The 13,215-nt window shown below is 40.9% G+C and overlaps 1 protein-coding gene across 22 annotated transcripts in view; it reads right to left on the reverse strand.

Moving 5' to 3' along the window:
- Nucleotides 1-13,215, reverse strand: part of CELF2 (CUGBP Elav-like family member 2) — a gene marked incomplete at both ends in the record, with an annotated part of 490,184 nt that overhangs the window by 285,313 nt on the left and 191,656 nt on the right. For 9 of the 22 annotated variants that reach the window (XM_084253945.1, XM_084253953.1, XM_084253944.1 and 6 more), the window contains one exon: nucleotides 1,285-1,358. The exons of 9 other annotated variants lie outside the window; for them this stretch is intronic. In XM_084253945.1, coding sequence (XP_084110071.1) covers nucleotides 1,285-1,358 — 74 coding nt within the window. Of the gene's footprint in view, nucleotides 1-1,284; nucleotides 1,359-5,808; nucleotides 5,964-13,215 lie in introns of those variants that run through there. 4 more of the 22 variants (XM_084253946.1, XM_084253952.1, XM_084253941.1 and 1 more) reach the window with 2 other exon arrangements.

Here is a 13,215-nt window from a genome sequence, read left to right on the forward strand (position 1 = left end):
GAATAATTGGCCACTGTGGAGTTTCTCAAGAATCTCTCAACTCATAACATTTAACATACTAGAAAAAGAATCTAGCCCCTTAGGGGGAAGTTAGTTGCCAGGGAAATGGATCATAAAGCTCAGAATGGCCTGTAATTGCAAAGGGTACAGTAAGGTGCCAGAACGAATATGGATGATAAGTGTTATAATATGTAGAACAGGAAACATTTTATATGTACTCTTACCAAGGATAGCAGATCTCCCCCCCTCCTTGATTAACCCTAGATTCACTATGAATTTCTCTCCCGGTACTCGGGAATTTTATATATTCCAAGTCTAAAATGCACAGACCTTTCAAGACTCACTCTTGGCAATCCTATCAGTGTTTTTCACAAGTCGCCTTAAAACCAGGCAGATCCTATTGACTTGACAGTGCCTGAGCTGATAAAGGAAACTTTCCTATCAAGATGAAAGAGCCAGATAAAAACTGGCATCCTTAACTCAGGAATCCAGTTTTCTCTTTCTCCCAATAAACTGTACCCTATCTAGACATGTAAAACAACCAGAATCACATTAATTATTAAATTATAGTCTGCATAACAAACCATCATGATTACATAAACATTACCTTAATTTCGGCAATAGACTACACCTGGATACTTCCCTGCTTTAAAAGCTCGTTTCCCCCTCCCCCCTTATTGCCCTTCCACATTCCCACCAAAAGGAAAAGCATCTCTGCAGATGCAAAGTCAGAGGAGTAGGCAATTTGATAGGAAGGGCTCTTTAAATGGGCCACAGCTCATTAAGCCCAGTATTCCAAATGACACGAGCGTGCACGCGCGCACCCCACCCCGGACCCCACGCCCAGACCGCCTGCGCCTCGCTCGCGGGTCCCCAAGCTCTGCACCCCGCTCGCAGGTCCCAAGCCCGGGACGCCGAGCCCAGCTCGCTGGCCCACGCCTAGCCCCAGCTGGCCAGACCCGGGTGCCCGCGCCCCTCTGGCTAGTCCCCACCCGGACCCCAGTCCCCGCGCCCCGCTCCGGGCGCCCGAGCCTGCTCGCCGGCCACCGCACCGCTCGGCGCAGCACGGCCGGGCATTCTCCCGCCTCCCCGCGTCCAGCGCCGGCTCAGAAACCCAAGGGCGGCAGCAGCTCCGAAGTCCCCACCCGCGTTCCCAGCGGGGAGCGCCGCGCCCTCTCTCGCCCTCCGCGGCGCTCGGGGAAGGCGACTTGACAGCAGCCGCCCGGGTCGGGGGCGCGGGGACAGCGCCCGCGCGGCCACACGCACCCCCGGGGCGCCACTCACATTCTGTCGGGAACTAGCAAGCGGCCCTCGACCATCATGTCCGGGAGGAAATCCAGCTTGAAGGCAGAAGTCATGGTCTCGGCGCGCGCGCTGCGCTCGGGCGGGCGGGGGGCGGCGGTGCGCGCGTCCGAGCGGCCGCGGGCGGCGCGAGACGGGCAGGGACAGGTGCGCGCGGCCTCCCCGCGGCGGCCGCCCTAGCCGGCACTTGTCACATTCTCTCCCCTCGCGCTCTCCGCCAATCCCCTCCGAAATCCAGTGCCCAGGCGCCCGAGTGCGGAGCGCCAGGTGCGGCGAGCGGAGGCGGAGCTCCGCGCCCGCCGCGCCGCCGCTTAACCCCTGCGGGCCCGCCGGCCCCCGCCCGGTCCCGGGAGGGAGGGAGCGGCCCGAGGCAGACGGCTGCTGGAGCTGAGCTCACCAGTTTTTAAAAATAGCCAGATTTTCTTAGGGTCTCCAAGCCTCCAGAAATGCAAACTAGTTCACCGCGCTGACTCTGTCCTTTCCGCTCCATTCTCAGTGTCTGGAGCGCATGGCACGAGGCCGGAATAACCGCTTGGAGTGGGTTTGGTGCCACTGTATTGCCAAAGCTTAATTCACTTCTAGAGCAACACCAAACTCCCGAAACCAAGTCGCCAGAGACGGAAACATCGTGTTTGTTTAAATGCAACTCCGGGTGATACCCTTGCCAGTGTATGAAGTGACAATAATTAATAAATGAAATTGCATTCGTGGTTTCACCAAAGTAACTATCAGGCAAATGGCCCAAGTGACATTTAGGGACTTGGATCTCAGAGCTAAGGAGAAAGATGAATCAATCTCTGCAGAGTTATATTTCCTTTTGTATCATCTTGAAAGCGCTAAGTGTAAGAGACTGAAAATAACAGTAATAAATCACATTTTCTTTTAAGAAGACAAATCACTGATTGGTCCTATCTAATATTTAACACGATGATTAAAAACCAAAAGTGACTTCATGAGTGTTAGGTGTATAATGTAATGACATGAAGGTTAGATCCCCACTTAAGGTTTGTGATACTCTAATAGGAATTGGGGAAAGTAACAACTCATGCACATGAATAGAAGCAGGTGAGTTTAATTTTCCCAACTGATTTGCTAAAACTCTCGAAAGATAAGTTTATTCGGTGACATTCTAATTTAACACTCTCATTCTTGTTTGGTAATTTGGGGAAGCCAAACTTCTCATAATGTCACAAATATATAAATCTTTCATGTGGCCTATTTCATACAATAAATCAACATCATAAATTGCATACCAGCAAGTTTATATTATGCATCTTTCAGTAATCTTTTTCTAGCAATCTTTTATTTCTTAATGACATCACATGTATGAGGATATAATCACAGAACCCAGAGGATAAACATCTAAGTCACTTGCAGTTAAATGTATCCAAATCCATAAAATGGAGAAAACGATTAATTTTTCTCATCAATTTCTTGTGATGAGAACTACATTATGAAGGAAAACAGATATTTAAATACCAATTTCACACCCACATACCAATATAAAATTCAGGTTTGATGCAGTGAACAATAAGAAGCACCAAGTCTAAGGTTTTCAATTAAATTCATACATACTTAATGGACCTGAAGTCCTTCTGTAACTCAACTATTTCTCTGGCTTTTGACCAAGATAGTTCTAATTCCAAGACAGATGTAGGGCTAGGCTAACCTTCATTTCAGAATAGTGTCTCTCATAAGGACCTAAGTCTAGGAATTGAAAAATAGATGAAGTAAAATGAATTTGAATATCCAAAATACCCAACCATTTCCTAGTAATACTCATCTACATTTACTCTCTACCCCAGCTACCACCAGTTATCATTGAAACGAAGGATTTTTGTTGTCCTGTCAATAATCTTAATAAAATTAGCTGGATAAACGAAGACAAACGTTGACAGGTCTCGATTTTCCCGCTATTATTTACATAAATCCAAATGTATATAATGAACTGCCTACAAAATTTAAGGACAAGCTCCCAGAACTAGTTTCCACAGCAGAAGCAAAAAACCACATTAATCAAAAAGAAAAGTATTTTCAAATCAGTTCTGGAATAAAGCTCCACATACATCTACATACTGTAGGTAGAAAATGCTTCATTAACATGTACACTTCTGAAATATTTATTTCCTCTTTAATTGCATGTGAATTAGTTGGAAGAAGCTGTAGGGAAGCCCTCTTTACTGACTTAAGCCTTCTCAGCAGTTTGTTAAATTCTAGCCTGAAATCCCTGGAGGCAATAGTGGATTCAAAGCAGCTTTTAATCATACTATAAGGAGGGTGAAGTAGTATGTAAGTAGGTCATAGAGAAAGAATTACAAGTGCATAGGTTATTGCCTTATTTAACAACTATAGTGTAACAGAGTTTTCAAAGCACATTTGCTTGTGCCATTTCGAGTTAGAAGCAAAACCTGGGTCAAGAAAACTCAGTCTTACATGGGATACTGTGAAGACATGAACCAAGGAAAGCTTATGGACTGGAGCTGCGTTTTAATAATTTGGCTGCCAAATTCATAAATAATCTGGTGATTGCATAGGCACTTAATGTAGGTGCCAGAAAGAACCCCCCCCAACACACACACACACACACACACACACACACACACACAGGCACACAAGCACAGCTACCCGGGACCACAGGGCTTTGTTTCCATGATCACAGCACATACACAATAGTCTTTTTAAAAAAGGCAAATTTCTAAAGCTCTTGAGTTTGGAAATGAAAACAAAACAAAAACATCCAACCAAATACCACCTAATGAAAAGCTCAAATTTCTCCATGTGCTGCTTTGGCAGAAGGAAAAAAAAAATCTGAAACAATTCAGTGGGGCCCCTTTTTTAATTTTCATGCAGTAATGAGCCATCAGGTATCATGTTTTGGCAGTTGGAGTTATTTGGCAGACACCTCCGCTGGGCCGCTGCTTTACACTCGGGTTCAATGAAACAGTTCTAGAGCCAAGGATCTTATCAACAACAGTGAAAGGGGCTGAGCCCATAGCGGGCCCCACTGGTGGACAAGACCTGGTTGGTGACATCACTGGGGACGAGGTGGTTGAGAACAATGAAGTTTCCTCATAGTTTTAGCTTCATTGTAAAAAAACTTCAAGCCCATCCCCCCACCTTCCCTAATTGTCTCTCTCTCTCTCTTTTTTTTTTAATCAACTTGCTATTCATTTCCCAAACAAAAGGCAATTCAAGAATTGGAAGCACTTCAAGGGAAAGTTTCTGAATGACCTCATTTCTTATGAGGCCTTCCAAGGCAATCCCTGCACTGTGCTGTTTCAGCTCCCTGCTTCCCGCCTCATGCCTCATCTCAAACTGAGTCTTGTCTAATGGTCATTGTTTGGGCGCTGAATTATCACTGGCATTAAAAACACACAGAAAAAACATCTCTCAACAGAAACAGAGTGCTAACAAATGCAGTTTCCTCAGAACCCACACTGCTTGAATTGGAAGAATACTATTCTGGTCACCACACTCAATCAATGAAGCAGAATATAGTCCATTGACTATTGATCTTTCAACATTTTTGCACAAAGTTTATAACTTAAGTCTGGTGCCTGATATATACAGTCATTGTTTATAACCAACTAGTTCATTCTCTTCTCCTGCAGACCACTTGTATATTTTATGACAATTTTTCTTTTTTTGAAAATTTATTCCTATACATATCTTCACACATCACTATAGCTTTAAAAGCAGTAAACCAGCTATGCAACTATAGAACAAAGCAGTGCAGAACGGTTCCAGACTCAGAAAAGTCACCTTCATACACACCCCCTCCCCCTCAATTCTGGCTCACTGTTACAAACTAGAATCCAAAACATCTTTCCCCAATCACATTTTCCAAATTGAAAGTTTATTAACATAGCTGTTTTGGTTTAAAAAAAAAAAAAAGCCCAATGTGTTCAGAGCCATTTGAAACAGGAATTACAGATCCTATAGGGGCATTTCCCATCATTTTCAGTCAATAAATTTGAAATCCACATGAATTTTAAGTACCTGAGAGACCATCTGACTTTGTAGCCATGTGTTTGTTCTTGGCTTACTCCTGCTTCATTAGCAACTTGCAAAAATAAACAATGTTGTTTTTTTTTAAAGTGATTTAAAAAAAACAAACCCCAAACAGATCCCTTAGTGGTAAATTGTAAATATATCTCAGTTCCATAAACATATCACTTAAAAATAGTCCTATCTCCAATCATAAGTTTAAATGACCACCTTATTTCTGCTTCCCAATTTGAAAGCTTCTGGGGTGGAGGCTTTCACATTCCTAGAATAATTTAAGTAAAATTAAATGCCAGTAAAGATGAACTAGTTATTAAACTCTTATTTTACATTTTTAAGGGAATTTTAAGTAGTCACTCTCCCTTGAGAACAGCTGCTACTGGCTTTTTGCAATCTTGTGTTTTTCTGAATCTGTTTTTAATAGAGCAAAAATACATAATGGTGAATTTATCTTCCTACTAAAGAGGCCTTCAAATTGAAGATGGTTCTTTGTATACATACCTTCGTGCTCGGAAATGAGATGCCCCTCTGGAGTTCTCAGAAGCTTCCAAGCCAAGGCGATGAAATGTTAATGCGGTGTTTCTCTCAGACCCAGAGCTCAACCAGCTCCTCACTTCCTGCTCCAACTTGCCTTTTCCTTTTTCTCCTCTCTCCATTCTATTACTGCTGCCTTCTTTCCCCCTCTCTCAGCCTTCTCTTCTCCCTACTCCTTTTCTCTTTCAAATGGAAGTAAGACAACTCCAGAAGCTCTCCTCAGCTGCCTGCCTGAGGAGGCCTGAGACTCCACCAGCGAAACAAGTTATCTTGGTGGCTTATCTGCGGGAGAAATCAGGTTGGACTTGCCTCCTCCAAGACTGATTTCTGAACTAGGAACAGCTGTCTGGGGAGTGGGCCGTAGGATTCCTTTCTAAACATGACCAGGGGAAGGGAGGGGTAGGAAGCCAGAGTCCCCTGAAGTGAGTAAATAAGATGTGAATATTGGGAAGGAGGGGAGTAGGGCAAGGAGAGGGAGATGAAAAAGGCCTGCCTGTCTGGCAGGGAGATCTGCACATGAAGGCACTCAGAAAAACCCTCTGAAGGAATGTTCTAGTGACCTCTTGAAGATCCTGAGATTTGTCAAACTATACCAGGTCCCCTTATCTGGTGCCAGTCTGGCGGTGGGAACAAAATTTATGCTTAACAGAATGAGGTTTTTAGTTCCCTGGTACTGAGCCCTTAACACCCCTATCCCCACAAAATATTTTTCCCAATTGGCCTAAAGTTCTCATTTTACTGTCACATGTTAAATTAAGAAAAGGAGAAATGACTGCTTGATGAAATCCAACAGCTGAACAGCAACAGCTGGGTGGATACTAGAGTGGGCATGACACTGGGTCCAGATCGAGGAGCAGCAGGTGGGGCTGAGAGAAAGAAATGGAAGCTTTACAAACCCTGGTTGGGGGTGGGGGGAGGCGATAGGGTGTCTGAGACAGATCTTGGCAAGAATCAAAATCCTGACTTGAGAGGGAATCTCCCGAGGCATCCTGGCCCCATTTGCCTGAATGTCTCTGCCTTTTGAAAACAAATGCATCTTGAAGAAAATTGAGGATTAAGGGAGCAAGAGCTTGGGTTTCTGTAAAACAAAACACGGAATCCACTTTGCTTACAATGGTGATGGATTCCCACTAAAGAGCTCAGGGTTACCAGGATCAGGAGTCATCTGATACGGTATATCCATACCAGACTCTTCCAGGCAAACTGAGTGGAAAGATTTCAAGATTTAAGGGCCAAATCTGATAGATTCTGCATTTGATCCTGCAGAGGTGGCTAACACTGGGAACAGGCATTTAGTTTTCTGATTCCACCAGACCTTTGTATGTCTGTGGCTATTGTTTCCTAGTAGGGAAGAACAGCTGAAATATCAAAGTCCAGCATGATCCTCAGATAAGAAGCACGATGTGTTAGCCTAATTATTACTATAGCAATTATATAACCAAACTATTTAAGTGACATGTAGGTTGGAAATACATTAAGGTTTTGAGCACAGGAAATTTACTTTTTCCCTATAATATGGTTCAAATCTCTAAGCCATTTTTAGCTTACGATAGGGGTTTTTGGAAATCCCAAATGACTTTTCATTTAAATTTGCTTTTGATGCTAATTCCCATGAAGTACACTAGGGAAAACATCATTTTTTTTTTCTTTTCTTAAAAGAACTACCCAAAATCTTCATGGAAAAGCTGTCAACTCAAGCAAAGTGAAATGAGTTAAATTTTGTCTTCTTTCTTGCTCAGTGTCGAGTTTTGTTACCCAACTGCTTAATCTCTCAATACTCCACACAGTCATAGCTATATATGCCCTGTTTCATAGGAGTATGGCGAAATTAGGGAGGACATGAGTGGTTTTGGCCTGAGGAAGGAAAAATGATTGAGCTTGGGATTCCTTATTGCTTTAATGATGAAGATAAATCCAGATATCTTTCAATACCTTCCCTTTGCTCCTCACTTGTCTCTCCTTCAAGACCCAGTTGAACTCATTCTTCTTTGCATGACACTACCTGATACCTTTTCACCCATTATTTCTGCCTGTTTCATGACTAATGCAGGCTTCTTGATAGTTGAGACTATGTTTTACATTGAGTATGATGTATATTTGTTGCTTAATTGGTTCTGATTGCAGTATGACTTATTTTGGCACCTTATATACAAAACTTCACACTTCATTTTCATAATTCTTTAGCATTCTCCATGATTCCTTCCAACAGCTGTTCCCAATATACAGAGAAAAGCTTGAGAAAAGTGAAGCTACAGCTATTTAAATGCAAAGGTCTCAAGAACTCTAAGGTAAACAAGTCAACAGAGAGGAGTTGTTAGAAGTCAGAAGCAAAAATTGGTGCCATTTTTCCTTTCTTAGTTCTTATTTTTTTCCCTTTCTTATTGTACAGTTTTCTCAGTGGTTTAAAAAACAACAACAAAAACGAACCTAGGAGACATGAACAAATCAAAGTCCATGGTGGAAATGCTGCATTAGAGGAAGAGATGAATTCAAACTGTCAAATATTCCAGTTACTCTTTGAAGTTTCCCAGGGACAGAGTTTGATTGAGTCCTGAGTGAGAATCCCTTTTGATATGAGCTCTGTGTCTAAGGGTCTGTTTATCTCTCTGGGTCTCTCTCTCTCTCTCTCTCTCTTCATTTCTCTGGGTCTTTTTTTTTTATAGCCAGCACTAAATTTTGCATAACTGTAAGGATTATGTAAGATCAAAGAAGCACCTAGTATAGTGTGAGGCACAGGGTGGATAGTAAATTTTGTTTTTATTCCTTACTTCTAATTGTAACACTCACCACCCCACCCCCAATTCATTTAATCCAGAAACTGGCAGGTGAGAAAAGAAAGCCAACCCTAATCTTATTGTTTTTGTAGCATTCAAGTGTTCACTGGTACATCTACTTCTATAGCCAGCAGCCTAACCTGGGGCAGGGGAGGGAGGTTATGGTATGGAGAGCAGGCAGTGAGCATTCTGTGGCTGGGAGGTTGCCACAATGAGGTCACCATCCTTTTATTTATTTATTTTTTTTGATCAAGTCAGTTGTCAAAGAGGTCATAATGATCCTAACTGCTGCCTCCAGAAACTCATACCACCCACCACCAACTTAGTGATTTTTTTCCCCCAGAGCTGATTCCTAAGGCATTTCCGAATAAACAGGTAAGTCATGTCATAGAGCTCCAACAAGGGCTGGGGTCCCAGACCAAGGTACTGGAAAAGCAAGACATGATAAAATCTATGATATTGCAGGTTTATAAGCCCCTGTGTTGCTGAGATGGGCTGTTTTATAGGAGAGGTGAGGAGTATTTGATTGATTTCTGAATAAAGGTACAACTTGTGCCCATTCTAGTTGACGCACACACCAGCTAGTGCAATCCATAAATTTCAACAGTGTTTTTTTTTTTTTTAAACCAATTGCAGCTGTGACCTTTGTCAAGCTGGGAATTTAAAAAACCACAAATATTGCAGATTTATCAGCATTCTAACTTTAAACCTCAAGTTCTTCTTGGCCATGGCAACAAAGTTTGTTAAACTGAATAATTTTACAGAAAAATTCTGGTTTTTATTTTTCTCTGAGGGCATGCTGGCAAACCCTGCTTCATAAACTCCAGTGATTCATCACAATTCTAAGCAGCCAATCATGGGCAGGTCAACTTGGAATGGGCTACATGGCAGCTCAAGCTGTCCTGGTAACACATGTCACCCTGGGCCAATGTTGTCCTCTCCCCACAGATGCCATTTCATGTTAACTGTGATGGTCTTGACATTCAGGAAAATGAGCTGGGATCAGTCACGCAATCGGGAAAAAATTATGAAGCAGAGAAACATACCTGTAGATGACAATCCCTAACTACATTACATGAAGCAAAAACGCTGTGTTTAAGAGCAGAATGTCCCTCCTATCACATCAGGGTTAACGTGCACATTTTGGAGTTGAGTAGAGGTACACACATAGACACACACACACACACTCACTCACTCACTCACTTACACTCTTACATGTCCATGTAGCCTCCATCTCAGCATTACAAACTCTGAGAGTGGTACCATGTGATTAGAAAAGTGCTTCATTCAGCTCCAGGACTCTTCATTTTAATTTCTAGTGGATGACAATATTAAAGCCTCACCTATGTTTTACTTCCTCTGACACTCTCTTCCCAGTGTCAGTTAAGTAAAATGCCATGAATTTTAATCCTCTCTAAACCACTGCCTTGTCTTTCCTACAGAACAAGTCACTGGGAGTTCAGAAAAACACCCAAAGCCAATAACCATTAGAGAAGCAATCAATAATTGTATGAAAGGGGAAAGCCACCCTTCTCCCCAAGTACCCCAGGAATTACCAAAATGTAGAAAAAAATTCAGTGAAGGCTAATAAAGATAATCCCAGGCACTGCAACTGAATGGAATGCACTTGTTACTGTGGGAAGAGATGCAGACAGAGGCGATGGAGCTGCAGGAGATGCTGCTGAACACACTGCCTCCTAATAACTTTTACAGAAATCTCTGTATAAGAAATCGAGTTGGATATTTCTAATTTCCTCACTATCATGATTATACCAAATCAAGGTATGTCTTTCATCCAAAAATCCTGACACCCTAAATTTGGAGTGATCATTCCCACAGGACCTCCTTCCTTTTGCATTTCACCTTCTTTTCATCAACCTAGGTGTTTCCAGTACTGTGAGCAATGAACTTTCCATCAGCCACATTTTCACCTAATTAACCCCCCTGATTACAATAATTAGTATTGATTCCCTCTTTGAATGACTTCCTAGCTATTCAAGCACAATCTGCACTTGCTATAAAGTTCCAGATATGAATATTAATCAAATGCTCTTCTTTGTTTTTCAGCCCCACAGGGCTATTTTGCAATTGTATGCACTCATTTTAAAAAGAAAAACAGCGAGGTTTCGCTTGAACAAATACAAGAATATTAATATCTCGAGGTTGCAGATCTCAGTCTGAGGCCGGCTGAACACATCTTGGTGACTGTTCCTGAGGCTCCTGTGTGAAGGGACTCAGGGTGCAATTGTTAGTCTCTATTGAAAGAACTCGTTTTCACAGTTTGAATCTCTTACTGTTCCTTTTCTGCAAGTCTAGGTCTTACAATTAAAATTTACTTTGATATTATTTAGGTCACTATGCAGGGGGATTATCACACACAGAGGCTTATGGCAGGATAGAGCAACAGATATCTTATTACTGTTGTCGAAATAGATAAAGACAAGTTTGCCAACTTCACATGATCTCACACCTTCCCCATCAGCTAAAGGAAGAGGTATCTTTCTGTTGGACACCTGAATGGAGGGTCTCCAAATTCTGAAAGCTGGTAATGGATCAAACCATAGGAGATGTAAACCAAGTGAGAAGGGATTTCCCTTGTTGTTGGCTCTACCTGTGACCTCCCAGGAATTACAGTGACTAAGTAGCTCACAGGTAAATAATTGTAATTTAGTCAAAAATACAACATGATGGTTTCTAAGTTACTTCTTTATTTCACTATGCTACTGATAAGTAACTAGGTATACAGAAGGCTACTTTTCTCCCAAATCGCAAAAAATTACTTTGCAACCTTTTTTTTAGAATAGAAATTTCCCATGAAAGCAAAATCTCGGTATACTGGCTACGGTGGGCCAGCTTCAGTTATAAAGCTTCACCAATTGCCTTTTATGAGCTCATCCTAAAAGCAATTATTGGTATACCCGATGGAATGAGCAGTTCAGATCCCATTGGAAGTAAGACAACATAATAAGTATGCATTAAAAATCCACTCTATTCACAATGGATAACTTTAAAAATGCTATGCTGCAGATACATTTTGGGTCTATCCAAGCTCTGAACACAGTGTCGGAAAATCTATATTTCAAAGGCAATTGACTTAGCCTGTAACATTAATTTTATTAATTCTGAATTAAATATTTCATAATGTATCAACTTAAGTTAAAAACTGGAAATATATATCCAGACTAAAAAAAATGTGAAGCTAATGATTCATAACTGTATTTTTACATACACCTCATTCCTTATTTGTTGGGAATATCACTAATTCGAAACACAAAATAATCCAAGAGGAAATACTTGGAGCTAAATTCTTAAATTCTTGTCCTTTAAAATGATTTCCCTTCTGTTTTTAAATTTTAGACCCTAAATCTTTACACATAATTTTTTTTCACTGTATCGCTCTGGCACAAATAGCTTTATAACAAAAGCAAAACACCAAAGTGTTAGATAAGATATGTCATTTAAGGAAACCAACCTTAGTGAGATTATTTTTATGTAAATCGATTACAATTGAATATTCTAGGACTAGACCTTTTATATCTAGAGTAAGAATTAAAATACTTTCAATATTTGAGAAGTTTGAGACAGATTTTTCCAATTTTCTCTTTCAAAGTCTCACTATTTCCATTTTAGAATCCAATGCTTATGTTGTAAATTGGAAGATTTTGGAGGACGTGAGAAATGTTTGCCCTACATAGAAGTCATTTTATGAGCACATAACCATATATCAAAAATCAATATATCCCACAGAGACCTTTAACTTAAGAACTTAATAAGCTATAATAATAGTTTGTGACCAAATTTATAAAAGCAAAAGTTTTCATCTGTCCTTGAATTTCTGAACTGGATGTCTACAGAGAAGGCAGAAACTAGAAATTATAATTTACTTAAACATTAGAAATAATTTCTATTTTATGCTACATTTCATAAGTCCCCCAAATAGGTAAATTTTAAATCCTTAAACATTAAATACTGTAGAGACATGTCTGATAACAAGGTATTTGCCAGAATGATAATAGTATTACAAGCAGTCTCAATCAATAAGTTTCTTTCTGTAGTTAACAGAGAGGTAAGCAATAAATCTCTAACTTAATCCAACCAACATAGCTGCAAAATGCAGAAAGCCCTATGAACGGTAGATATTAAATTTTTTAAAGCACAAAACCACAAACAAGCAGTTCTAAAAGCTCTTCTTTCTGTATAGTCTATACAAACAAGATTATAGCAGATAAAAAGGGTGTTGAGAAAGAGGAAAAAAAAAAAAAAAAACCCAGACATGCATTAAGCTAGTTTGACAGCTCCATTGTTCAACCGGTCCCATTGTCAGACCCAAAGATGTATTCAGTGCTACAATGTCTGCTAGCAAATAAACAAAAGACTACATTTTTCAAAGCAGGATGCCAATTCTATCATAATTCTTTTTCTGCTTCCCAAAAGGTCAGCGGTGGCTCATTCTTGGTATGCGATAGAACCCTAACACAGATGCAGGAAATAAATATTTCCTTTCAATATATAGGGACCCAGGACGCCATGCATGAACAGAGGTCTTTAAACAGGTACACATTTTGGCAAACAGGATAAAGTGATCCAAACCTGGTAACAC

This window comes from Talpa europaea (genome assembly GCF_964194135.1).
Source record: "Talpa europaea genome assembly, chromosome: 14".
Classification (NCBI taxonomy): Eukaryota; Metazoa; Chordata; class Mammalia; order Eulipotyphla; family Talpidae; genus Talpa; species Talpa europaea.